Source organism: Chrysemys picta, chromosome 23 (assembly GCF_011386835.1).
Source record: "Chrysemys picta bellii isolate R12L10 chromosome 23, ASM1138683v2, whole genome shotgun sequence".
Lineage (NCBI taxonomy): Eukaryota > Metazoa > Chordata > Testudines > Emydidae > Chrysemys > Chrysemys picta.
Window position 1 is genome coordinate 1,986,649 of NC_088813.1, and position 23,723 is coordinate 2,010,371.

General features: G+C 50.5%; 1 protein-coding gene across 2 annotated transcripts; it reads right to left on the reverse strand.

Annotated features, from left to right (window-relative positions):
* Window positions 1–373: 373 nt before the first annotated feature.
* Window positions 374–22,902, reverse strand: XKR8 (XK related 8). 2 transcript variants are annotated; one of them, XM_065577227.1, is made up of 5 exons: window positions 22,470–22,902; window positions 11,456–14,632; window positions 10,335–10,436; window positions 4,505–4,701; window positions 374–2,945 (listed from the first exon to the last, which is right to left on the reverse strand). In XM_065577227.1, the coding sequence occupies exons 3-5, from the start codon at window positions 10,412–10,414 to the stop codon at window positions 2,215–2,217; spliced, it is 1,008 nt and encodes a 335-aa protein (XP_065433299.1). In that variant the 5' UTR covers window positions 10,415–10,436; window positions 11,456–14,632; window positions 22,470–22,902; the 3' UTR covers window positions 374–2,214. The 2 variants fall into 2 exon arrangements, with proteins under 2 accessions (XP_065433299.1, XP_005306902.2); XM_005306845.4 differs by lacking the exons at window positions 10,335–10,436; window positions 11,456–14,632; window positions 22,470–22,902 and adding an exon at window positions 7,505–8,011.
* Between the last annotated feature and the right edge of the window lie 821 nt (window positions 22,903–23,723).

The following is a 23,723-nucleotide window of genomic DNA, read 5'->3' on the forward strand; positions in this document are numbered from 1 at the left end:
GCCTTAGTTCTGATTTCAACACCTGGAAACTGGGGGAGAAATAGCTACCATGGCTGCAGGTTGTAAAAAAGACCCTATTAGAATAGTTTTGAGAGATTCCCGTACCTCTGGGTAAAAAAAAGAACACGTGCTGAATGTAAACAGTGCACCGAAAAGATGCAAGGCACACCGATCTTGGTATATTAACTTCTGGCTCCATCATCTGTTTTTAACAAGCATAATTTCAACAGGCTTTGGATTATATCAGAATGGCCTTTTTGGTTTACTTGGTCTGGTTCTCTTGCACCTGTTTATAACATGCTTTCTTTATTGAAAATAACTTGCCCTGCTTTCCATGTAAATTCCCAAGAAGGCAAAAGTTTTAGACCAATTATCACATCTGAAATAATCAGTTTAATTCACTGACCAGTTAATCCCTCTCTTTGATAAATCATTGTTATAAATGTGAAACATGTTTTGATAAGACATTTATGTAAAACAACTTTTAAGGTAGTTTTGTTTAATAAAAATAAATTTTATATTGTTTTGTTTGTTTAAATTCCAGTTACCATCCTAACAAAGCTTGACACAAATGAGCAAGAAGTTATCTAGTAAATCACCATTTTCTAACATACTAAAAATGTACAGTTAAGAATCTGAAAATATTAAGCTGTATAATTGCTTACATAAATGTATATCGTTGTAGTGTACTCTCTGAGGTAGCAAAAAGCTGTTCCAAATCTAGTGTCAAGCCTCTCTGGGGTTGTAAGTCAACATGTTTATCTCACTTCCTTTAAAAAACGACTGAAGCACAAATGGAGAAATTGATTTAAATAATTGATTTTAATCAATCCACCCTGCTTTGCACAGGCCAGCTGGGAGCAGTACTTGTCCCAGTCCAGTCCAGTGTGCAGTTACCCCCATCCCCACCTGGGTGGGCCCAGTCTCAGTGCTGCCAGTTCATGACGTTTTCCCAGGCATGTGCTTTGGGCTGCAGCTACCCGGCAGTGACACAAGACGCTCCAGGCCGCTAGCAAATTTGAGTCCTGCCTGGGGGAAAAACCCCTTCTGAGTGTCTGCCTGACTCATTTGCCCACCGTCTGGGGCTCTAGCAACCCACAGTCATTCTCACAGGAGGTATGGAAAGAGGAGGAAACAAATTACTCCACAGCCAAAGACAGCACCCCTCTCGCCTGTGAATAATAGGGACAGCGCCTCCACTCCTCCCCCACCCATGGGCCTGGAGGACGGTGTGGAAATACCATGGGTCCATGCAGGGTGGGTGGGGAAAGCCCCCCCTCCAGGTGCAGGGGATGTTTCACCAGTATGGGCCATGTGGGGAAAAGGGTTTCCCTCCCTTGCCCCACAAGGCACATCTCTGTAGACCCACAGCTCCCTGCCCTGCCCCTTGGGGTGGTGTGAGATTGGTGGGGGCGGGGATAGGGCTGAGGCTGTGGGGGAAGCTTTTGATCTGGATTTCCAACCCTCCTGCACAACACCAGATGGGTGGCTACTAGGGGGTGGGTGTTCAGGGTCACCCTGTACTGCTTGGGCATAAGGGGCAGCTGGCACCAACAAGTCATCCATCCTGGCCTCCAACTCCCTCCCACCACACTGTTTCAGCTGGTACTGACCTTTTGCAGCTGGCTGGAAAACCCTCCAGCAGTGCCATGGGTTACCCACTACTACAGGGAAGCTTTGAAATCAGCAACAAAACACAAGTGCAGGGAAATCCCAGACAAATGGAAAATCTAGCAGGTCCTGCCAAGAACAGCACAGTTTCCCATTGAACTCTGCTGAAACAAAGCAGGGGAGAGCGTGGCAGGGAAATGGGGATGGGGCTCAACAGGGCAGTGGGGGGAGGCCACAGAAACCAGCAGGAAGAAGTGAGGAGTTTGCTGTAGGGGAGCAGGTCCCAGGGCAGAGGCCTGACAATAAAGGGTTAACTTGCTGCTGAGCCCACTCGGCAGCCAGCACTCTTCTAGCGGGTTTCTCCTGACACTTGCTGCATTGCCTTTCCCACGGGAAGAGCCAGCCCAGAACAGGGGTCACAGCTACTAAGTGCCAGTGCTCTCGGCCCGCCCAGCTCTCTCCAACCTCCTCTCCCTGCCACAGCTGCCCTTTCCGTAGGTGTGGTGCTCGGGCCCTGGAACGCTGGAGCCAGGTCTGGAATGGGATCCCCCAGCACAGATCCCTGAGGTGTAAATCCCTCTGCCTGGAGCAGGACAGCTGTGCTCAGAGAGACATGTCATCTAGGACACCATTCCCCCAGTTTTGTCCGGCCTGCAAAGAGACCAAGAAGTGGTTCTGGGACAGCTGGTACATTCGTCTGTTCACAGGGGCTGGCGCTGGGCTAGCTCGGAAATGGGCTAGTCCTTCTGCAGTGTCTACTTCATCATAGCTCGCCTGGCGCCGGGTCTGCAGCGTGGGGTGGAGCCACTTGTAGTAGATGATTCTCAGCAGCAGCCCGAGCACAGAGCAGACCAGGGCAGCGAGAAGCACAGGGAGCAGATAGGAGCGCTCACGCAGAGGGGCATTGTACCAGAGCCAGGAGCCAGCGAGGAGCACACTGTCCACCAGGATGAAGCTGTGATAGATTGCGCTGCGCTGCCGCGTCTGCCCCTTGGCCACGTTGAACCAGCAGAAATATAGAATCACGGCCACCGTTGCCCTGTAGAGCCATTCCCGCCTGGGGCACTCCATGAAGGCAGTGTCCTGCAGCCAGACCCAGAGGAGCATGGCAGTCCAGATACCCAGGAAGTGCAGGCCGATGTAGGACGGGAAGAGTGTGGCGAAGAGTGCGATTGCCAGGACGCGGGGGCAGAGGAGGAGGAAATTCCACAGAAAGTAGATGGTGGAGGAGAGCGGGCCCAGCTCATGCTTGTCCAACAGGAAGCAGCGGAGGGACTGGTGATAATCCAGTAGTGACCATGCCACGCATAGGGAGGCAGTGCAAATCCCAAGCCCTATGACAACAGCGGGAGAAAGGGTCACCGGGGAACACAGGCAGTGGGGGCAGCTGCATGGGGCATCAGGCAGTGGCTCAGGCCCGGGGCAACAGTGACCAGCCTGGAGAGGTGCTGGCTTCACCCCAACCAGGCCCTAGATCAACAAACAAAGCCCACTGCTCTCAAGGGCCCCCCAGCAGGACGGCTCTGTGTCACAGCTGCTCTCAGGTCCCTTGCACACCTCGCTCGCCCGCCCCACAGGTCTGCGCTGAAACATGCCACTTCCTGTTTCAGGGAGCCCCAGAAATGCTTAGGAAGTACCCAGCCACAGGCCAGCCCTTATTCTATGCTCTGCGCCCTGTGAGATGCCTGGAATGGGAGTTCCCCACCCCCACGGGGCAGCACCAGAAGAGAAGTGCTGCCAACAGCCGGGGGGAGGGGCCTGGGGGGCACCATGGGGCTGGGAGAATGACTCAGCCATCTCCATTTAGGACCGAGTCGGGTATAGCCACAGGACCTGGGCCACAGTGACAAGCCTCTGAGGCCAAGGCCAGAGGCACTCTGCTACTTCCTGACTAAGGGGGCCCAGCCTGGAGGGAGGGATTGAACCAAGCCTGATTTGTGCCGCCCCCTGCAGCCAAGCACTAAACACTCAGGGGAAATCCTGACCCACTGGAGTCAATGGAATAGCATCTGGCCCTCAACTGAGCTGGGGTCTCAGGGTTGGCCCAGTTTTGTGTCCCACTGGGAAGCTCTGAGAGCCAATCAATCTCCAAGGGCACTGCCCACCCCACATGTGCCCAGACACAGGGAGATGCCACGCCTGTACCTGGCTAGGCACACGGCTCCATGGGCCCAACACACCCCTTTCCCAGCTGAAGCAAGGTCTCGGCTAAATGCAGGGCCCTGCTTTGGCCCCTCTTGTTCAGTGTGTTCTGCCTACCACCTCCCAGAGAGGATCCCTCCCCATGGGCACCAAAATCCCAACCCCTCCCCTCTTCTCAGAAGGCTGCTTTGCAGCATCTGAGATGGGCACACTAGCATGAAATGGAAACACCTGCGACTAGGTAACAGTCCAGTCTCCCAGCAGCCAGAACCCCCTTCCTTGCAGCACAGCACAGCACAGCACAGCACATCCCAACCTCCCTCCTAACGCTGCAGGGTCTGGCCAGAGGGCGTCCCAGGTGCAGAGCCAATGCAAGCAGAAGGTACCGAGCCTCTAGGGATTCACCGCCCTGCTACACTGGGCAGCTCTGTAACTGGAGCCCGGCCCTGCACGACGCTCAACCCCAGCTCTGAGCTAATGCGATGCCTAGCGAGAAATCCCCCAAGGCTGGGACCACAAGACACTGTGGGCAGGAGGGGTCAAGCTACATTCCCAGGGAGAATCAGCACCTCCCCAGTCTGACTGATGGGCTCCAGAACGAGGCCCAGCTCTCGTATCCTTTAGAAGCCAGAGCTGAAGAAGCTCAAGGAATTGTTCCCTTATCCCACTCACCCACTCCTCACCAGGTGGCTCTGTGATAAGGAATCCCCAGTGCCCTGCCCCCACCATGCCCAGGAGCTGTGCCACTCACCCTGGAAAAGCTCCACCTTGTTTGTATGCAGAACAATGGAAAGAGCAAGCGTGAGCTGAGGGGTGCTCTCCAGGAAGGTCTCAAAGAGGCGCAGCATGCTGATGTCGTGGGACAGGAAGACAGCGTAGCCTCGCTCCTGCTGTGGTGCAGTCTCTGCCCTGCATACTCGCCAGCCCACTCTCAGCATACGGAGACACCTGTGCAGACATCACGGCCCTGCCATGAGAGGCTGCTCTACACCAGGCAGCACCTCAATGTCACAAACACACAGCTCTGTCTGTCCGTCACTAGTGCGTGGGATTCCAGAGCCAGCCTGCCCTCAAGACAGCTCTAAATCTGTGCTGGACAAAGTGAATGGGACACTCATTCATGCCCTTCACGTCAAGGGAAATCTCATTTTAATCCCCAGTACCTGCCTTTCCCTGACTTCTATTATGGACAACTATCTATGTCGCCAGTCAGCATTCATGATATGGATGCTACAGAGCGTATGCTAATGCCAGGGTCCCACAGCAGGTTACGTTTCCTGCATGAGTAACTTCAGAGTGTCACTCATTTGGGGGGCTTTGGGCTGCGTTTGACAGGCTGAGATCTCACGCTCACTTGTCAAGTCACTTTAGGCCCAAAGTTTAGGCTGTATTAATAATCCACCATCAGAAGAAAGAAATCCAGGGGCATCATTTTCTCCCCAGTTCCAATGAAAACAATTTTTGGCTTGGGTTTAACATTCCCCTGAAGTATTTGCAACCCAAACACTGCAGCGAGGAGCACTGCATAGAGTGACCTGAAATCCACTAGAACCAGACCAGAACCAAAAGAGAAAGTGACTTGTCTATTTTCCTTGTCCCAGCTGAACAAAGCACAACCCCCAGCAATCAGCTGAAGTGGTGAACAGCAAACAGTCCGCCCAGTTTTAACCACCATAGGTTCAATTGCAGGAAGTGACATTGCTTTTTACACACAGGATACTGGCGGCCTGAAACACAGCCCCAATGTGCAGAGAACCCTGGGAACTTCAGCAGTTTGTTTCTGTGCCCTGGGCAGAGAATGAATGAAACACTCCACCAAGAGAAGAACATGGGGAACTGCCAGAGGCAGTGCTGGAGAGGGACAGGCCCACATGAGCCCAGCGCAGCATTGAGGCTGTCTGCATCAGCCTTTTCTTAGTTACTAGCTCTGCAGCACCCCCTGTGACCTCAACAACTAGCGTATGGGGGCTGCCAGCAGAATACCCAAGCAGGTCTAGGAAATGGGATGGTGGCCTCTGAGTACTGTCTACACTAGCATTCTTGGTGCTACTACTCCCAGCAGAGCAAAACCAGCTAGCAAAGGTGGGACATCTTAGGGGAAATGGCTGGAACTGACAAGGCAGCTGCAGTAGCTTAGGTCTCCTCTGCACCAGAAAACAGCACAGCGTCAACAACTAGGTTAGCTGAACCACTGCTCTCTGCGCTTGCCGCTGGACTGTACTGGTGCAGCCAACCCCAGACCTGAGGTCGTGCAGGCAAGGCCTGAGGGAGCTGAGTGTGTTTCACACTTAGGCCTAGTTCAAGCAGAAAAGGTTTGCTGGTATAACTGTGCCAGTGTAGCTATACGAGCAAACCCTCCTCCTGGAGGTATAACTTCTGCTTATACCAGTTCCACAAGCAAAGTCACCTATACTGGCTAACGCACTTTTATATATACAGCCACATCTATACTAGGTGATCTGCCGGAATAGCAGCGCTGCAAACAAATCCACCTCTGACTGTCATTGCTACACCTGCAGAAGTGTAAGGGCCTGTCTATACCTAAGCGCTGCAATGGCACAGGGTGCAGCTATGTCACTGTGGCACTTAGTGAAGACACCAAGGGAGAGCTTCTCCCACTGGCACAGGAACATCACCTGTCCAAGAGGCAGTGGCTATGGCAACAGAAGAGGCCCTTCCATCAACAGCACTATCTACACTGGGGACTAGGTCGCTCTCAGGTGTGGGAGATCCACACCCCTGAGGGACGTTGTTATACCGATATAAGTTGGTAGTGTAGACCAAGCCTTACTGTAGACCTGGCCTTCTTGTGCATGCTGGGAATAAAGACAAAAACATGCACTGTTTTGTATGCGTTAGCACCAGGGAGTCACACAGTTCTGACGTTTCCTTATGTTGTCACCTATTGCAGTTGCCTCTCTGCAACCAAGCCCTGCCACCTACCGAACAAGTCCCTGACCAGCACATTAATGTTTGTATAATGGAGGGGCACCAAGGAGGGGAAAATGAACAAAATTACGTTGTCTTTCAAAATCAGCTTCATCTGGGACCACAACCCTACAGTGCACTAAGAATTACTGAGGGGCCTCGCTACCAGGCAGGAATACAGGTGCCTTGACTGTGCACTTCCACACCCTCGCTCTTTGGATTTCAGTTGAACCTTAACCCTGAGTTTGTAACAGCTGGTATGGGGATAATTACAGCCGCATTGTGATATTTTAACCCTTTGGTTACTGACATGTACTCAGCCTCAACTCCAGTGTAGTGTAGTTTTTATTTGTAAATTATAGTGGGAAATTCAAATCTAGCCTATATGGAGCAGGCTACCTACCCATGGAAGTGACAGCAGCTGTGATGATGAAGGGCAAGGCAAGGCGAAATGTGTGTTCACCGCACTGGGGAGAAGGCTGCGAATGCAGAGCACCAGTGGCACAGGGAAGGTGCTGTTGGATGTGCAGACCAGTCCAGCACCTGCCACCAGGCTAGTGTTGCAGTTCTGAGCCAGGGGAACAGGTAGGGGTATTCCCACCCACTTGTGCCTAAGGAAATTACCATTCACTCTGGCACCATTAGTTTCCTCCCTCCAGGATCTGTGTGTGCCCAGCAGCAGGGCCTGCAGGAACCTTCTGGACCCCTCTCCAGTTGAGGTCAGCGTGAAGGACAGGTGGCCCTGGGCTGCAAGATCTCAGCAGAGGGTGAGTTACTGGGCAGGGGGCACTTAACCTGCCTTCACCCTCGGCAGTGCCCTTACCTGTAGAGATAGCCCAGCTGGAAGAGGTGCACCACAGCCAGGCAGCAGCAACTGGGAAGGTCCTGCTCGATGTTGTCCGTCTGGTACCAGGCCCAGCTGAAGAACTGCATGGCCAGGGAGGAGAGGCCCAGCAGTGCCAGCACCAGCCCCCCCCAGAGACAGTGCCCAGCCTGCATGTAGCTGGAGGCCACCCACAGATCAGCGACCAGGTCTACCAAGAAAGCAGCAGTGCCCAGGACGGCGAAGAGCAGGTCCAGGTACCGGTAACGAGGGGATGAGGGCTGGGGGCCACCAGAGCCATGGCCTGACCCTGCCATGGCACAAAGGGGCCACAGCCCCACTCTCCCTGCACAGCCCTGCTCTCTGCCTGCTGTGCCCAGAGCCGGAGGGGCCGGCTCCTACCCCCCGTCTCCGGAACCCGGCTGCCCTGGGGGACCCCCCTGAATCCCCTCCTGCCCCTTGAACCCTCCTCCCCGGCTCCCTCCGCTCCGGGCTCACCCCGATCGCTCCCCGGCCCCACAGCGCCGCACTAGACAAGTTCCCGGGCCGCAGGCGGCAGCGGCTTGTCCGGGGGCGGAGACAGGGAGGGCGCGGCCGAGCGGCCACGGGGCAGGACTTAGGCCGCCGCGCAGCCCAGGCCCGACCCCGACCCTCCAGCCCGGAGCTCGGCGGCGCCCGGGCAGGAGCGCAGCCTGCAGGGCACGTCCGGCCGGCGGCTCCCCAGCGCTGCCGGGGCGGGCGGGCGGCGACCTGCGAGCCCGCGGGGGAAGCTCTCCCCGCACAGCCTGGGCTCAGCGAGGGCCCCGGCGCAGCGCGCCTGGCTCTCACCGCCCCACCGTTAGCCGCAGCGGGGCTCGGGATGCTTCGTAATGATTGAAATCTACCTGCAAAACGTATTGAAACGACCAGGGAACGCATAAGACACGGGGGAAAACGCGTTTAAAATGCTCAAAAACCTGGTCTTTATCTTTGAATTATGCATTACATTGTTTTTAACGCCCAGGAGTCTGGTCCATCTGCATATTAAACACCAATATTTTTCTCATTGGTCATACAAAGGGATAATGTCACAAGTGCAATAACAGCTGGATTGGTAATAATCTCTCTGTCTTGGTAAAGTTACTGGGGCAAAACATTACCCCAGCCCGTAATTTATCTATCTTCAGCAATACTCATGGTTCAGTAGAGCTGTTCATTATTCCATTTTAACTCCAGGCAAAGAATTTGGATGATAAATGCATATTTTAAATTAATTTCTTCTAAATATTCATAGTCAAGTGTTTTCATGGCAAACAGCATATTTTCCTTGACAGCAGTGTTGTAGAAAAATGGCACAAAGTCTACATCTTACAGGGAAGTTTTGATGTCTCAAACGGTGATACATTTAATTTCAAAGAAAAAAAAAAAGACAGGGTAAGAACACAGCGCCACCACATTTTCCTTGCAGCAACTATTAATATCAGTATTTTAGGGGATACTGCAGGCACAGCAATGAACATTATCAACCATGTCAATTTTCAGGAAGTGACTTCATTGTAGTCTCCTAGACCAGGGGTGGGCAAACTTTTTGGCCTGAGGCCACATCAGGGTTCCAAAACCGGAGGGAAGGCTGTGCCCCCCAGACAACCTGGCCCTCGCCCCCTCTTCTCCTCCTCCCAGTCCCCTGACTGCCCCCCTCAGAACTCCTGCCCCATCCAACCCCCCTGCCCCTGACCCCCCCCCCCCCGGGACGCTGCCCCTATCCAACCCCCCCTCCCCCACTCCCTGTCCCCTGACTGCCCCAACCCCTATCCACACCCCCGTCCCCTGACGGGCCCGCCGGGACTCCCACGCCTATCCAACCCCCCCCCATTCCCCATCCCCTACCACCCCCAGAACCTCCGCCCCATCCAACTGCCCCCTGCTCCCAGTCTGCTGACTGCCCCCCACCACCCGCTGCCCTTATCCAACCCCCCACCCCTTTACCATGCCGCTCAGTGCAGCAGGACTGGCAACCGCGCCACCCGGCCAGAGCCAGCCCTGCCGCCACGCTGCCCAGCAGGAGCTCGCAGCCCCGCCGCCGACAGCACGGCAAGCTGAGGCTGCAGGGGAGGGGGAAGAGCAGGGGAGGGGCCGGGGGCTAGCCTCCCCGGCCAGGAGCTCAAGGGCCAGGCAGGACGGTCCCATGGGCCAGATTTGCCCACCTCTGTCCTAGACCTTGCTTTTTTTTTTTTTTTTTTTTTTTTTTCCATTTCCGCACCCAGGGTGCAAATATGGGAAAGTTACAGCAGTACAGAGTCAGCCCCACATCATGCACCACTTTAAAAGAGCCAGTAGTACAGTTAGGAGGCCTTGGATTTGACCAGTTAACATGTATTCATGCAGAACCAATATGGCCAGCTCAAGGGTAGTGACAAAGACCAGGAAATCCCTTGTCGATCATCTGAGATTCATAAGAAATTGTTAGTCTCTAAGGTGCCACAAGTACTCCTGTTCTTTTTGCAGATACAGACTAACACGGCTGCTACTCTGAAACCAGTTTTATAACTGTTTGCATTGTTAGATGCATCTAGCCTCAGTAAAGAAGGAGTCCACTTGACCATTTACATGTGGCAGGTGGAATAAATACTGTGATTGTGCTCAAGCATGGTTGAACTTGCCTGGTGATAACGGATCCATTGCAGAATCATTTCAACAGCACCTGTCAAAAGAATTTGATGGCATTCCCAGTGACACGGGGTTCCACCTCACCTGCTATAGGTATTTTATAGACAAGCAGTGCAAAGAGTGCAAGAAAATGCTGTGCTCAGCATTTGATATCACCGGGGAAATGGGATGATGCACAGTCTACCTCTTCCAGCACCAGCTCCACGCCTTTGTCCAGGCCCAGAAAGACACTTCATTCAAGATCTGGCCTCCCAGTTTGTGCATCTGGACCAGTACCCCCAGCCATCTGTGGAGAAAGAAGTGGTTCAGGACTATTTAGAAAAGCTGAATGAGCACAAATCCATGGGGCCGGATGCGCTGCATCCGAGGGTGCTAAAGGAGTTGGCTGATGTGATTGCAGAGCCATTGGCCATTATCTTTAAAAACTCGTGGAGATCGGGGGAGGTCCCGGATGACTGGAAAAAGGCTAATGTAGTGCCCATCTTTAAAAAAGGGAAGAAGGAGGATCCAGGAAACTACAGGCCAGTCAGCCTCACCTCAGTCCCTGGAAAAATCATGGAGCAGGTCCTCAAGGAATCAATTCTGAAGCACTTAGAGGAGTGGAAAGTGATCAGGAACAGTCAGCATGGATTCACCAAGGGCAAGTCATGCCTGACTAAAATAATTGCCTTCTATGATGAGATAACTAGCTCTGTGGATGAGGGGAAAGCAGTGGACATGTTATTCCTTGACTTTAGCAAAGCTTTAGATACAGTCCCCCATGGTATTCTTGCCAGCAAGTTAAAGAAGTATGGGCTGGATGAATGGACTATAAGATGGATAGAAAGCTGGCTAGATCATCAGGTAGTGATCAATGGCTCCATGTTTAGTTGGCAGCTGGTATCAAGCAGAATGTCCCAAGGGTTGGTCCTGGGGCTGGTTTTGTTCAATATCTTCATTAATGATCTGGAGGATGGCATGGATTGCACCCTCAGAAAGTTTACAGATGACACTAAACTGGGAGGAGTGGTAGATTTAGTTGGGGATTGGTCCTGCTTTGAGCAAGGGGGTTAGACTAGATGACGTCCTGAGGTCCCTTCCAACCCTATGTGACAAAGTTCCTCCTCTATCTTGGTGAGTCCTGCACTTATTGGCGGATTTTCTTGCCTCAGAGATTCACCAGGTGGGTTGGGGAACAGCCCAGAGACCTTCCCCTCTGAGAGAACCCACAGTCCAGGTCAATTGGGAGGTTTGGGGGAAACCCAGGCCCACCCTCTACTCCGGATTCCAGCCCAAGGCCCTGTGGACTGCAGTTGTCTATAGTACCTCCTGTAACAGCTGCATGACAGCCACAACGCCCTGGGCTACTTCCTCATGGCCTCCTCCAAACACCTTCCTTAGTTCACCACAGGACCTTCCTCCTGGTGTCTGATAACGCTTGTGCTCCTCAGTCCTCCAGCAGCATACGCTCTCAGCTCCTTGCGCCTCTTGCTCCCAGCTCCTCACACTCCCACCACAAACTGAAGTGAGCTCCTTTTTAAAACCCAGGTGCCCTGATTAGCCTGCCTTAATTGATTCTAGCAGCTTCTTAATTGGCTCCAGGTGTCCTAATTAGCCTGCCTGCCTTAACTGGTTCTAGCAGGTTCCTGATTACTCTTGTTGCCAGCCCAAAGGGCCCGAGGAGGCAAAGAGCGAGGTTTGTTGCCCGGTGTGCTTGGCACCAATAAAGACACCGAGGGGAGAAAGCAAGCCAAGTTTATTTCAGAGCTCTGAAAAGGCACTAGGAGACCAGCATGTCTCAAATCAAGTGCAGCACATATTAGTACGTTGTATTTTATATTCCAAGCAGTTTTTGTGTAAGCCTTTGTCTGTTACTGCCTCTTACCCCTTCCACCCCTCCCTTTTCGAGCAGTTACAGCAGACACACATTGTGGCTTATTAGAACAGTTCCCATTTGTATGCTTATTTATGGCCTTGTAGATTTATGCGCACGCAGTCTTACACAGTCTTTCCCTCCCCATTTTCCCCCACATTATCACTACAAGTTTTGCTAGTGTGAACAAAACTACAGCTGTCTGCTTTAGCATGTAAGTAGTTAGCATAGAAGAAGTAGGTGAAAGTTCTCAAGATGGAGTCACTGTGGCTGGCTTAGACCCAGAGCAAAGGAGTTTCATTGGCTCGTCTGGCCTTTCACTCCCCCGAGTTACCTGGTAGCTATGCCTAGTGACACCAACAATCCCTCCTTTGAGAACACTCAACAAACCTTTGTCAGAGTTTTCTCATACTCTAAAGACAAAATGCAATTAAGTTCCATAGAATTGAGATTATTAATGAGAGAATATAAAGGAACCTCTGGGGAAGGGGAGGTACAGATTTTACATAGGAGCACTTTACAACAAGCGAGCAAAAGGAAAAGAACAAAACATACCACAACACCTGTGAGCAAGATGCAAACAATGCTTCCCTCTAGTCCCCTTAGACCAGGTAACCAACCCCAAAGGGAATTAAAAATAGTGGGTTCCCCTTCCTGGGCCTTCCACTGGTTCAAGGCCTGTTCGGCTGACAAGATATACTTGTTAATATCCTGTGAAAACTTTGGGACATAGGTACAACATTTTTTTTTCAATAAGGGCACATACTCCGTTCCGTGAAGCTAACACATAATCTATGGCCTGGCGGTTTTGCAAAGCCAGCAGTCGAAGCTGGTACAGCTTAGCACTTATGCGTTTCTCTATGGCCAGGGTATCATTGGCAAACTGAGAAATTTAGACAGTCTCCTGTAGAGTTGGGTTAGCCATCCCACCCCATAGGTAGGGAGGGATATTATCCCAAACCTGTCTCCTTCACCAATGGGTTCAATGGTAGCTCTCAGGGACCAATAGTACCTAGGGCGACCTGATGGAATCTTGGTGAGAACATGGAGGGGAGGAGCGAGATAGCCTTTGTAACAGTTACCATGCCAACCACGAGGGAGCCATGTATAGGCACTATTACTACAAACCCAGAATGCTTCACCATAACTAGCCTTTCCATTGTTACCTTGTAGGTCCCGTAGGGTGGCTTGTGGGGAAAGGGCAAAGAATGCAGCGCCGGTTTGCCAACTGGTGGCATTTAGTAAAGGAACAGTGAGCTTTATACCAGGACCAATATAAAATCTACATGTATTACTGCCTGCAAACCAGGTATGATTACTTGTACTGGCTTGCTGATAACATATGAGACCAGCGGGTGGAGAACGTAAACAAATAGGCTGGGGCTTAAGAGTGCTACTATAGTGGGAATTCCAAGAGCCATTGTGTAGGCCATAAGGAGCTTCCACAGTACAGTTAGATTGCAAACTCAAATTGTCAGAGGTGCTACTACGGGTAACCATCCACCTTTGACAATAGTCTGACCAATTTTGGGAAACTACTTTCCAGGGCAATCCCGCTGAATGGTGGGGAGTCTGGGCACATATCCAACAGTTGGAAAGATTGAACTCACGGGCAAAGGCAATTTTCAGGGCCTCATAGGTATTGATAGCCATATTTGCAGGGATGGCTCCCCATCCTGCATGCAATGTGGATGAAACATTAGGTTACAGGAGTGCTTCTGTGACAAAAAGGAATGTTGTGAGAGACCCTAAACCTGAACCCATATTGAGATTACAACAACCCAAATGCCCAGTGAATAAGAAGTATTGATATCAAACAAATAAAAAAATAAAAGGACCAGGACCCTAGGTTAGGTTGGCCTACTGTGAATAGATAAAAAACAATGTTCAGGGTTCTTGCGGGGAGTGTGCTGTGGCTGTTTAGAGAGATTACCAGACATTCCCAGTGACCCTCACTGTCTTTTGAATAACAGCTTAAGTCCCAAATCGTGGTTAGCAGTCTTTTCAGCAGGCTGGACAGTTAGACTCATAGACTTTAAGGTCAGAAGGGACCATTATGATCATCTGGTCTGACCCCCTGCATGCTGCAGGCCATAAAACCGTCCCTACCCCTTCCCTGGACTCTGCTGTTGAAGTCCCCAATCCTGTTTTTAGTGACTGCAATCGGCAGAGACCCTCCTGCTAGAGATCCCTGCCCCATGCTGCGGAGGAAGGCGAAAAACCTCCAGAGGCTCAGCCAATCTGCCCTGGAGGAAAATTCCTTCCCGACCCCAAATGTGGCGATCAGTAAGACCCCGAGCATATAGGCAAGAGTCTCCAGCCCGACCCCGTTAGCCATTATACTATTTACCCACCATTGCTTGGCTTTCCTTGACTACTATGTTTTACCATTAAACCATTAAACCAGTTCACTGTTCAGGAGCGGGTACTGCTTTTAGTCGAGAGTGATGAATCCAGTTTTTGTGTCATTCGACTTTGCCGCTGTGTGGGAAACAAGCTGGATCGTGTGGGGTCCCTACCACTTCTCTTGGAGAGGTTCGTCCTTCCAGGTCCGCACGAGAACGGAGTCACCAGGTTGCAGGGAGTGGACCGGGGTATCCAGCAGAAGAGGCTGTGAATTTTTGGTGTATCTGTGAAGAGAAGAAAGAACAGCAGACAGAAAACACATGTACTGAGACAAGAAACCATACCCCTTCTCCCACTCCCCTGCCAGAACCGGTGTACCATTCAGAGGCCATGCCCTTCCAAACATAATCTTGAAGGGACTAAGCCCTAACCTACCCTTGGGGAGAGCACGAATGCGGAGTAACACGAGGGGCAAAGCATCAGGCCACTTAAGAGAGGCCTCCTGACAGACCTTTGAGAGGTGTCGCTTGAGTGTCTGATTTATGCGTTCCACTACTCCACTGGCTTGTGGTCGCCATGGTGTGTGGAGCTTCCAGGGTAGGGTTACCATTCGTCCGGATTTACCCGGACATGTCCTCCTTTTGTGTGCTAAAAATAGCGTCCGGGGGGAATTTGTAAAGCACTCACAATGTCCGGGATTTCCCCCTCCCCCGGCAGAGCGAGCGGCTGGGAGGGCTGCAGGAAAGTCCCGGGCTGGACTTCGGAGCAGCTTCCTCCTCCCACCCCCCCCCCCTGCATTCTGAGCCGGCCGGCAGCTCCTCCTCCTGCAGCCCGCTCCGGCAGCCCTGTGCAGGGCCAGGGACTGGGTTTTGTGTTGTGCAGGGGAGCTCAGCCATGTGTCCGGCTGGCACAGAGCCCAACACCCTGTTCTGAGCAGCAGGGTAAGGGGGGGCAGGAGAAGGGACAGGGAGGTTCTGGAGGGGGCAGTGTAGATCAATCTCTGATAATTTTCATATCACTTTACATTGTGCCTCTTCATATAACCTTGTGGTGGGTCTACCTACGTGTGACCTCTGTTTTCATGGGACTTTGTATCAAAGCCTCATTTAGAAACTTTGCATTGCCCTTGGTAGAATATTATAGCCCCTAAGGATAGAATAAGATAGAAGAAAAATTTCTTTTTGCTAGCAGTAGAACAAGAGCTCTCCCCCCCCCCCTCTTAATCAATTGCCCTGTTGAATGAATGAGGTGTGAATGAGCAAGGCATGGAAGGCAGCACCTCCAGACAGCCTCAATTGTTGGAGAGGGGCTGGGAGCCAGACCCAAGGACAATAAAACGTGTCAAGTGGGCTCATTAAAGACAAGCAGACATACTGACAGCCTCGGGGGTTAGAAGCAAGCACCTTCTTTTGGAAACACCCTCTTTGCAGCATTGGGACAACACTCAAAAGAAAGCAGCACAAAGGACCAATGGACACAGACACAGAGTTTGAATCTGGTATAGATTTGCATAAGAGGAAAGCTGCTATAAAAGTGAGGTGTCTTGCAGAGGACCCCGGGTCTCGTCTTGTCAACATGGGAGCATCGATCCGGATCGGCAGAAGCCCGGCTCCACCCCCTCCCTCATCTAACTCACCTGGCCAGTGAAGTTAAGGGGAGCAACTATTTGGTAACAACAAGACGGAGTGTGTTTGTGTGTGTGTGTGAGTGTAAGTGTAATATATTATATGCATATAATACAGTGTTAATGAATACATGTATTACTAATAAATGTGGCGTTTTGCCTTATTCCCCCTGAAAAGATCCTGTGCAGTACTTTAAGTACAACATTTTGGTGGAGAATGCGAAAGGGGGAGCAAGCATAGAATCCACAGTTATTATAAAACTGGTGTGCACACCGCCAGCTTTAGCAAGCCTGGCGCTATAGGAAAAAGAGCGTAAACTTTCAGTTAATTAACCAAACTCTGAAGGATATAGGAGTTTAGGTTTAAATTGTGTTTCTCACTGTGATCCGGGGAAGGATCTAACCAAACTCTGAAGGATATAGGAGTTTAGGTTTAAATTGTGTTTCTCACTGTGATCCGGGGAAGGATCTAACCAAACTCTGAAGGATATAGGAGTTTAGGTTTCAATTGTGTTGTAGAGGTACATACACCCTCAGCCATAGGAAGGCTGAGCTAAAGAGGAGAACTTAGTGTTTCTCGCTCTGATCCGGGGAAGGATCTAATCCGGGGAAGGATTTGTATAATTGGTGTATGAACCCTCGGTGGTAGCAGACCGAGCAATACAGAGGGAAGCTTAGTGTCTCTCCCTCTGGCCCAGAGTGGGTTAAAAACATAAGATACAGATCTTATTCTGTTAAAACAAACTCTGAAGGATATAGGAGTTTGGGCAGTGTAGTGTGGTTTATGTTTGTTTGTTTTTTTTGTTTTGTTTTGTTTTTTGTAAGTAATATTGTGGTAATTTCACAATTTTGAAGAAAATGTTTAAGAAATGGGACCAGGAAGGGTGGGGGCTAGTTGGAAAGCCCACCCTCCTTGCTAAATTGTTAGTGGAACAAGGCTTGTGCCCATGGAAAGGAACTGTTTATTGGAAAAAGCAGGATTGGGCCCAGGCAAGCAACAGATAGAGAAACTGAAAAACAGGTTGGGTACAGAGAGTTAAAACAGCACTCTCAAATCTTACAGCAGCAGTAACATCAGGAGAAGAAACATTTGAGACCCCAGAAGGGGGCAGACCTTTGGGACCCCTCTGGAGATTGGGAAGCGGAATATTTGGGATATTTGGGTAAATTCCTCCTCCCAGGGCCAAAATGCCATTGAAACAGTTAACAACAGTGCCTGCTTCTGCCTCAGATCTCCAGGCCATGGCAAAATGGCTGAAAATTTTAAAACAGGATTTTTTTTTTCTAAATGGGGTGTTAACGCCCTTTTACTGAGAGAAAGGGAGAATTTACACTCACAAGAAATGCACCACTTAATTAGCATTTGTGCAGCCCCAAGTACCAAACACACTGTGGCAGAGACCAAGCAGGTTCTGCCATGGTGAAAGCACTGTGCTAATTTGTTTCCAAGCTTCTATCTTTCAGGTTCTGAACCAAAACATCAGGAGAGCTGGTACCAGCTGAAGAGTTATAAAATACCATGGTTATAGTGTCATGACAAAGTCTGTGTTCAGTGTTCTGTGTTGCATGTTCTGTGTCTGTCTCTAGTGGTGTCCTGTGCTAGCATTGGGTCCAGAAAAAGAGGAAATACTACACTAGACAGGGCAAATGTCTTTTCCTCTCTCTACTTCCCCCATCTCCATCCAACTTATCAATCACCACTTGTCTCCAAGAGACTTTGGTCCCCAGTGCATCAGGGTTGTTTTGTTTTGTCAGGTTCTCTAATAATCATTTTGTTGTTGATTTTTGTTCTTAATACATTTGTATTGTTAGTTACATTTGCTTGTATTATTATTCATTCCACACTTTCCTCTATGCACTCTGGTTCTATTTCCCCAAGCCCTGAAGGGTAGTTCTTGGGCCCCCATAACCTGTAAGACCTTGGCCCATAATTGAATGGCCCCATCTTTCAGGTCCCCAAAAACCTCTAAGAACAACTATTAAAAATAGGAAATTCTACAACATTTTAGCAACTGAATGTTAGTTTAAGTCCAAATCAGCTTAACCTTGCATAACAACTGTGGTACTCCTACAAAATCTTATTTGTTGTGTGTGCTTAAGAAGGTCCTGACCTCAGTGACTTTTATTGTTTGATGGCTATTGCAGCATCAAACTTGGGCCTCATTTTGTTTGTCAATGTACCCAATTATTGAAATGGTAACGGTTTTGTTGTATTTCCAATTATTATAATTATAATTGTTTGCATTTGTGTTTATGTTATATCTGGTGTTTAGTCAATTGTAATGGTTTTAGTTATATTCACCTGGTTATAATTGTTTGGTTTGTTTGCAACAAATACAAAAGATTTATATGGTGACCACTCAAGAATTGTTCTTGAGAGGTCAAAAGGGGGACAATGTAGATCAATCTCTGATAATTTTCATATCACTTTACATTGTGCCTCTTCATATAACCTTGTGGTGGGTCTACCTACGTGTGACCTCTGTTTTCATGGGACTTTGTATCAAAGCCTCATTTAGAAACTTTGCATTGCCCTTGGTAGAATATTATAGCCCCTAAGGATAGAATAAGATAGAAGAAAAATTTCTTTTTGCTAGCAGTAGAACAAGAGCTCTCCCCCCCCCCCCTTAATCAATTGCCCTGTTGAATGAATGAGGTGTGAATGAGCAAGGCATGGAAGGCAGCACCTCCAGACAGCCTCAATTGTTGGAGAGGGGCTGGGAGCCAGACCCAAGGACAATAAAACGTGTCAAGTGGGCTCATTAAAGACAAGCAGACATACTGACAGCCTCGGGGGTTAGAAGCAAGCACCTTCTTTTGGAAACACCCTCTTTGCAGCATTGGGACAACACTCAAAAGAAAGCAGCACAAAGGACCAATGGACACAGACACAGAGTTTGAATCTGGTATAGATTTGCATAAGAGGAAAGCTGCTATAAAAGTGAGGTGTCTTGCAGAGGACCCCGGGTCTCGTCTTGTCAACATGGGAGCATCGATCCGGATCGGCAGAAGCCCGGCTCCACCCCCTCCCTCATCTAACTCACCTGGCCAGTGAAGTTAAGGGGAGCAACTATTTGGTAACAACAAGACGGAGTGTGTTTGTGTGTGTGTGTGAGTGTAAGTGTAATATATTATATGCATATAATACAGTGTTAATGAATACATGTATTACTAATAAATGTGGCGTTTTGCCTTATTCCCCCTGAAAAGATCCTGTGCAGTACTTTAAGTACAACAGCAGTCAAGAAACGGGGGGGGGGCTTTTGGAGGGGAGTGGAGAAAGTTTTGGGCAGTCAGGGTACAGGTAGGGGGTAGGGTCCTGGGGGGCAGTTGGGGGGGGTCTTAGGAGGGGGCAGTTAGGGGACAAGGAACAGGGAGTCTTAGGTAGGGGGTGGGGTTCTGGAGGGCAGTTAGGAGCAGGGGTCCCAGGAGGGGGCAGTCAGGGGACAAGGAGCGGGGGGGTGGGGGGCTGGGAGTTCTGGGGGGGAGCTGTCAGGAGGCAGGAGTGGGGAGAGGGATCGGAGCAGTCAGGGGACAGGGAGCAGAGGGGTTTAGATGGGTTGGGAGTTCTGGGGGGGCTGTCAGGGGGCAGGAGTGTGGAGAGGGATCGGAGCAGTCAGGGGACAGGGAGCAGAGGGGTTTAGATGGGTTGGGAGTTCTGGGGGGGGCTGTCAGGGGGTGGGGAGTGGTTGGATGGGGCGTGGGAGTCCCAGGGGTCTGTCTGGGGGTGGGGGTGTGGATAAGGGTTGGGGCAGTCAGGGGACAAGAGGCAAGGAGGCTTAGATAGGGAGTGGAGTCCCGGGGGGCAGTTAGGGGCAGGGGTCCCAGGAGGGGGCAGTCAGGGGACAAGGAACGGGGGGAGGGTTGGGGGTTCTGGGGGGGCGGGAAGTGGGAGGGGCAAGGGCGGGGCTAGGGCGGGGCTCCTCCCGTCCTCTTTTTTGCTTGTTGAAATATGGTAACCCTATTCCAGGGGATTTGCAGAGCACTTGATATTTTTTGAACAACTTGAGATGTGAAGTGTGTTTCATTATCAGATTCCATCCACTGGGGGAGGCCGAAGCGAGGAATGATTTTTTTAACAAACTTAAGAGCCACTGTCTTGGCAGTGTTGTTACGACATGGGAAGGCCTCAGGCCATCCACTGAATCGATTCACCAAGACAAGGAGGTACCTGTACCCTTGGGCCCTGGGAAACTCAGTAAAGTCTATTTGCCACACCAATCCTGGGCCTGGGGTAGGTTTCAGGGTGGCTGGTAACACTGCTACTCCTGGTCGAGGGTTGTTCTTTTGGCAGATTAAACATTCAGCCTGTACCTGTGATGCTAGGGGTTTAAGTCTAGAGGTTAGAAAATATTTATTCATAAGCTGGGTAAGAGCCTCTCTGCCTGCGTGGGTGGTTTGATGCAGTTTCTGCAACACTGGTCGGATCAGGCCCTTGGGCAGGAGGTTTTTTCCCTCTGTGGAATAAAGCCATCCCTCCTTTTCCTGGAGACCGAGCCTGTCAGCCAGGTTTCCGTCATCATGGGAGTACTGAGGAGCTGCAAGCTCACCTACTGATGGGATGAGGGCATGCCTTTGGGCATTCTCCTCTGTTGGTGATTTTAGGGTAGCAGCATGCTTGGCTTCCCTGTCTGCTCTGGCATTGCCCTTGGTTACATCTTGATCTTCCCTTTGATGGGCTTTGCAATGCACCACTGCTACTGCTGAGGGGAGTTGTACTGCTTCTAATAGCCGAAGAATTTGAGACCCATGCTTAACCGGAGAACCTTGGGCTGTTAGCATTCCCCTTTGCTTCCACAAACCAGCGTGAGCATGCAATACCCCAAAAGCATACTTTGAATCAGTAAAGATATTAACCTGTTTGTCTTTTGCCAGCTCGAGTGCACGAGTCAGGCCACTGGTTTAGCAAGTTGGGCAGATGTCCCAGCAGGTTAACTTCCAGCTTCCACGATATTATGAAGAGACACAACAGCATACCCTGCCCTCCTTTGCCCATTTACAAGAGCACTACTGCCATCCGTATACCATTCCAAGTCAGCATTTGGGAGTGGCTGATCTTTTAAATCTGGGCGGCTAGAGTAGTGGGCATCTATGATTTCCAGAGAGTCATGTTCCTGCTTTTCTGTCTCTAGTAGCAGGGTCGCTGGATTAAGGGAGGGACAGGTTTGTAGGGTAACTTCAGGATTCTCTAACAGTTTCGCTTGGTACCGAGCAACCCGAGCCTGTGTGAGCCAGAGTGGGGGAATTTTAAATCCCTGGGCCAATACTGTCCAGCAAAGCTGCCTTTTAACCCCTCTGTTGTCCTCTTTATGCCTTGCAGTATTTTGCAGATCTCACAGTTGCTTGGGCACATTCAGGCCTCCCTTTCTCTTGGTTGTCAGCCAAGTCTTGGCTGTGAACAATGTCCTTGGATAGGGCCAGCATGACTGAGCTGCTAGCTATATTTTCCTCTCAGTTAACTCATTCTGTGCTTTTTCCTTCTCTCTTTCTCGGCTTCTTCTAACTTCCAAAGGAACCTTCTACTTTTCACTCATACACCTTTTCTCCAACCATTAACACATACACATTACCATTATACATCCTTCCAGTAACATAACTTCTGTACAGAGCTTTGAAGCAACAAACCAGGACAAGCACACTCACTTCTGAGGATTCCACTCTGTACAACCTCTGGTGTCCAATAGCTTTCCTTTTTAAAGCTTAAATGCCTTCTCTGTGCCTTCCTTCTTAGCCTTGGCTATAACCTGATTCCGCTCCACCTCAGACAACAAGGTTCTCATCAGAATATTGCAATCATCCCAGTCAGGCTTATGGCTAGCCAGACACCCTTTAAAGATTGAAATAAACCTGCTTGGATTCATCGAGAATTCTCCTGCGTCTGCCTTGAAAGCAGCTAGGTGTACAGGGTTAAAAGCAACATGAGAATACACAGGCATAATCTGGGCTGCACGCTCCTGTGTTCCTGGACGGGCTACCACATTCTCAGTAATCAACGGATACAAACCCACCGAGGGGATACTCTCTGGAGCCTGTGGGGGTGGAGGAGCCGAAGGGGACACCGATTCTGCCATAACAACAGTGGGAGGGTTCTGGGGTTTAGCAGCCATTACTACCGAGCCTGTCAGAGTCAAATGGCACTTAGGACTGATATTTTGCATATCTCTTAACACCATAAACGTATACACATAGAGATGTTCATTCAACTTACCTGTTCTCTGACAAAACAAAAGCAACTGAAGGATCGTGTTGTAATTGAGTGATCCTTCCGGTGGCCACCTTTCTTGGCACACTAGCTGATACTGAGGCCAATCAACTGTACAGAACCTTTTCAATTTACTTTTAATCAACTGGTCAAATCCAAACACTTTCCAGTTCCCCAGAATGCATTCTAAGGGTATACACTGTACCCTGCCGGCTGTACTCTGTTCCTGCCCCATAGGGAGACTCTGGGCGTCCCCAGGTCATAACAGATAAAGTCCCCACTGGACTGTTCCTACCTTATCCAAGGGTCCGGTTCTGCACCGTCGCCCTATCCATGGGACTGGTTCCCCACCGTCGCCCGCAGCTGCTTCTCCACTGTCCGAGTGCATTGCACTGTTGTGCCCTCCGGGGTCGAGCAAACCACGTCTCCACCGAGGCCCCCGATGAAGTCACCGGTGCGCGCTGGGTGTCGGTCGTCGCTGTAATCCGTCGGCCGCCAGGAGGGATCCGAGCAAGGCTAAATTTCAGCCTCGAGCCCACCCAGGGACGCCAAAACTGTTGCCAGCCCAAAGGGCCCGAGGAGGCAAAGAGCGAGGTTCGTTGCCCGGTGTGCTTGGCACCAATAAAGACACCGAGGGGAGAAAGCAAGCCAAGTTTATTTCAGAGCTCTGAAAAGGCACTAGGAGACCAGCATGTCTCAAATCAAGTGCAGCACATATTAGCACATGTTTCATTTTATATTTCAAGCAGTTTTTGTGTAAGCCTTTGTCTGTTACTTCCTCTTACCCCTTCCACCCCTTCCTTCTCAAGCAGTTACAGCAGACACACATTATGGCTTATTAGAACAGTTCCCATTTGTATGCTTATTTATGGCCTTGTAGATTTATGTGCACGCAGTCTTTCCCTCCCCCTTTTCCCCCGCATTATCACTACAAGTTTTGCTAGTGTGAACAAAACTACAGTGTCTGCTAGAAAAGCTGACCCTTACATTTCTGCTTTAGCATGTAAGTAGTTAGCATAGAAGTAGGTGAAAGTTCTCAAGATGGAGTCACTGTAGCTTACTTAGACCCAGAGCAAAGGAGTTTCATCGGCTCTTCTGGCCTTTCACTCCCCCAAGTTACCTGGTAGCTATGCCTAGTGACACCAACACTCTAGTGCAGCCCCTGCTCTGGTCACTCAGGGATCAGAAAACTACTCATCCAGTGACTAGTATATTTGCCCTCTACCAGACTCCTGTACCCCACTGGTCTGGGTCTGTCACATATCCCTCCCCCCTGCTCAACGCCAAGGGGTTGGGCAGCTTGGGACGCCAGACAGTGCACACGTGACAAGCCATCGGCGTTGCCATGACGGCTCCCTGCTCGGTGTTGCACATGGAACTGGAAAGGTTGGAGGGATAAAAACCATCTGGTCACCCTTGTTTCTTCTCCTTGTTCCGCTGCATCCATTGAAGAGGGGCATGGTTGGTCATGAGGACAAATCTGCGCCCGAGCAGGTAGTAACGCAATGTTTCCATGGCCCATTTTACAGTGAAGCATTCTCTCTCCACC